The sequence below is a fragment of the Dendronephthya gigantea genome, unplaced genomic scaffold (assembly GCF_004324835.1).
Source record: "Dendronephthya gigantea isolate DGI-Jeju-01 unplaced genomic scaffold, DenGig_1.0 000090F, whole genome shotgun sequence".
Lineage (NCBI taxonomy): Eukaryota > Metazoa > Cnidaria > Anthozoa > Malacalcyonacea > Nephtheidae > Dendronephthya > Dendronephthya gigantea.
In genome coordinates, this window is record NW_021163100.1 from 827604 (window position 1) to 831093 (window position 3490).

At 36.9% G+C, this 3490-nt stretch overlaps 1 protein-coding gene across 1 annotated transcript; it reads left to right on the forward strand.

Annotated features, from left to right (window-relative positions):
- The first annotated feature begins 1074 nt into the window (after positions 1-1074).
- Positions 1075-3201, forward strand: LOC114533423 (protein ALP1-like). Its single transcript, XM_028554936.1, has 2 exons — positions 1075-2162; positions 2531-3201. Exons 1-2 carry the CDS (start codon positions 1075-1077, stop codon positions 2727-2729), a joined length of 1287 nt encoding a protein of 428 aa, XP_028410737.1. The 3' UTR covers positions 2730-3201.
- The last annotated feature ends 289 nt before the right edge of the window (positions 3202-3490 follow it).

Sequence of the window (3490 nt, forward strand, 5' to 3'; positions counted from 1 at the left end):
TTTAACTCGTTTTTATAACAATCACAGTGGAAAACATTCATGTTTAACTAAAATTTCACAAAAAAAAATTCAATTGTTATAAAGAGACACTAGAGAAAGTTCGCCATGTTTGGTTTCAAAAACGACGAGAGCGAGTGCATGCAACTGTTTTATAATGTGGCTAACATAAATACCATTTTATGAGCGAAATAAACATTGCAAAGAAATTTAAACAAACCGGCTATTGGGTAAAGCTACGAGTCTGCATGCATGGAGTTGCATATTTCGTCTACATTTCGTCCTCCTAATCTTTGTTTAAATTTGAATTACAATTACAATAATGCAGTATTTCCATTTATCTTCTAAACATAAACTGCAGAAATGACATTATAACGTAAAAGATAGCTTTCAATCCGTCAATGAAACAAAAATTAAAGAAAGTTAGCGCGTACGTTCGCTTTCGGGAATTAAGAAAAACAAGACGCCTGTTTTGGCGTTAACTCCGGCGTGCCGCGCACTTGCCAGTCTTCAATATAAAGTTTCTGAACATAAACAATACAGTTCATACTCATTTAGATGCCTTGCAAACCTAAACGTTTTTCGATTGCGAAATTCAGAAGCACATCGTACTTTAAAAAGTATAGAAGTTCAATTGTTCAAAAATGTAAATAAACCACATGATACATTCACTTTGTTTTTCACTTTAGAATTCGCGCTTATGTAGTTATATTAAATCTTCAATCCTGTGCAAACTGTGACGTGTCAAGGCGCCCATACACGACCACATCTTGTTGAATGGCGAAATAGCAGCGATATTCATAAAATAGGACCAGAATCTATATGTATTAACTATATTCTTACCGCAATTAATGGAATAGCATCCAAAAACGGTTATTTGTTCCTCTTGGAGGAATTGCCATATCATGCGAGCGAAATCGCGCATCGGAAAATTAACCAAAGTTGTGCACCACACTTAAAGGCGGATTTCCAGTCCTCGCAAGAAGCTCCTCGCAGCTCGCTGCGAGCACTCGCGCGAAAGTCATTCCGTTTCCACCACTCGCAGGACATTTGCGATTTGCGAGTTCAAAGTTCAAAATGGCGCTGAGCAAAACTCAGTTAACTCTGTTGTTGTTACTGCGAAGTCGAAGACGAAGACGTGAAAAATACCTAAAACGGTTTTGGGTGAGACCAATCTTCCAAAAGAGAACACAATTGAGTGAATTTTTTACCCTGGTTAAGGAATTACGAGAAGAAGATCACGAAGGCTACTTCAATTATTTTAGGATGTTACCAGACCAATTTGATTATTTACACAGTTTGGTGAAGCCACTAATTCAAAAATCCAGCAAAAACCGTGATAGCATTGGCGCAGATGAAAGGTTAGCATTGACCCTTCGTTATTTGGCGTCAGGAGATTCTCCCAGGAGTCTCTCATTCAGCTACAGAGTAAGTCTAACCAGTGTGCATAGGATTATTTCAGAGACATGCATGGCCATTTGGATGGTTCTGCAAATGAAGTATGTTAAAGCACCCAGTTCACCGAACGACTGGATTAGGATAGCAGATGAGTTTGAGAGGTTGTGGAACTTTCCCAATTGTTGTGGTGCGATCGATGGTAAACACATCAGAATACAAGCACCCCCAGGTTCAGGAAGCTTGTACTTCAATTATAAAAAGTGGCATAGTATTGTTCTCCTTGCTGTTGTTAGTGCAGACTACTGTTTCACTTTGGTGGACATTGGCGACAATGGACGTCACAGTGATGGAGGCATATTTCAAAGTTCTGAAATCGGAGTTGGAATGGTAACAAATTTACTTGGTTTTCCTGAGGCCCGGCCCCTAACTGGCACATCAACTGTCACCCCTTTTTTAATTGTTGGTGATGAAGCATTTCCTTTGATGAAGAATATGATGCGTCCGTATCCGGGAAAATTCTTACCAGAAAACCAACAAATTTTTAATTATCGCTTGTCAAGAGCACGGAGAGTAGTGGAAAATGCTTTTGGGATAGCAGCCTCAAGATTTAGAATATTGAGGAGGGAAATTATTGCCAAACCAGCTAAGGTGGAAAAGATTGTAATGGCTGTTGTTGCTCTGCATAATTTTTTAATTATGTCAGAAAAGCAGTATCCAGTAGGTGGCAGATTATACATACCACTGGGTTATGTGGACAGCGAGGACAGGTACAACAGTTGAAATTTATACTATATTTCTAATTTGTATACTTTTGCCAGCCACCTTAATTAATTAATTGGTTAATTGGTGTCTACCCATTATTTGGGTGTGTGACTATATGATCTATAGAATCATAATGATGAATTTTAATGTGAGTTATTTAATTGTGTCAAGAAGCCCAAACATGCCCATTGTGAAATGTAAACACCAAACATCTGTCCCAATTCCCCAATTCCCCACCCCTACATTTATTGAACGTTCTCTTTCTTCCAAGATCAGGACCAAGACATAGTCATTGCTAGTTTTTAAAAAACAGTGCACTGTTTTCTCCATACAGATGGTAGGAACTAATGTGGCTATTTAAATATTTTTTAAGAAATGGTCATATGGTACCAGGTTCATGGAGAGAATCAGATGAAGATAACAATGGTTTGAGTTCAATTGGCAGACAGGGTTCAAATTTTTATGGGAAAGATGCCTCCTCCGTACGAAATGATTTAACTCAATACTTCATGACATCTGAAGGAAGTGTGTCATGGCAGATAAATCATGTGACCAGCACAGGAGACAAATAAATGTTTCAAAGATTTCAATTTTCTGCAACCCCCCCCCTCAAAATTTTCTGCACCACCCCAGAGCAAAATATGAAAATATGTCCATGAGCAACACTACATTTTAAAACAAACACACAAATTTAATAAATATAAAGCATAGCTTTTTAGACAAAAAAATTAAAACCAAGTGAACATGTATGTAACCTAATATCAAGCTGGCATAACAGAATAAAGTTTGGTAGAAAGAGTTCTTAGAACAATTAACATGTTCAATGTCAGTATTAACAAATTATTAACTTATATAACAGTATAAATGTCATAAAATCTGAAGACTGGCCAATTTTTTAGCCTTGTTGCAAATTTAAATTAATCTCAGATTCTACTTCAAATAGTGCTTGAGATATTTTTATTTTTGCCATTGATTTATGGTGGGGATCAAACTTACTTAATGTTGCTGCAATATAATTGGCATATGCAACATTTTCATCATCAACGGATTTGCTTTGAACAGCTACATTTTCCATTTGCTCATTCTTTTTAAGCATTCTTAATATTTCAAGATCGATTTTTCGGTCAATTCCTGATTTTTTCTTGATTGGTGAATCCTTGAATTTTTTCTTCAATACTGGGCTTGGTTCTTTTGTATCTACATTCTGTTGTATTTTTTGTGGTGTCTCCATTTCTGCTTCATCATCACTGTCTGGTGGATTGTTTCCTTGGATGGTTGTAATTCATCATTATCGGTACCAATGTTTGTTGTTGTAGCCCTGTGGAGTATGGTT

Bases quoted from the DNA above. Each gene is read 5' to 3' on its own strand.
- LOC114533423 (XM_028554936.1), top strand. From the start codon at position 1,075: ATGGCGCTGAGCAAAACTCAGTTAACTCTGTTGTTGTTACTGCGAAGT. The intron at 2,163-2,530 runs GTACAACAGTTG...ATATTTTTTAAG, and splicing joins TATGTGGACAGCGAGGACAG to AAATGGTCATATGGTACCAG.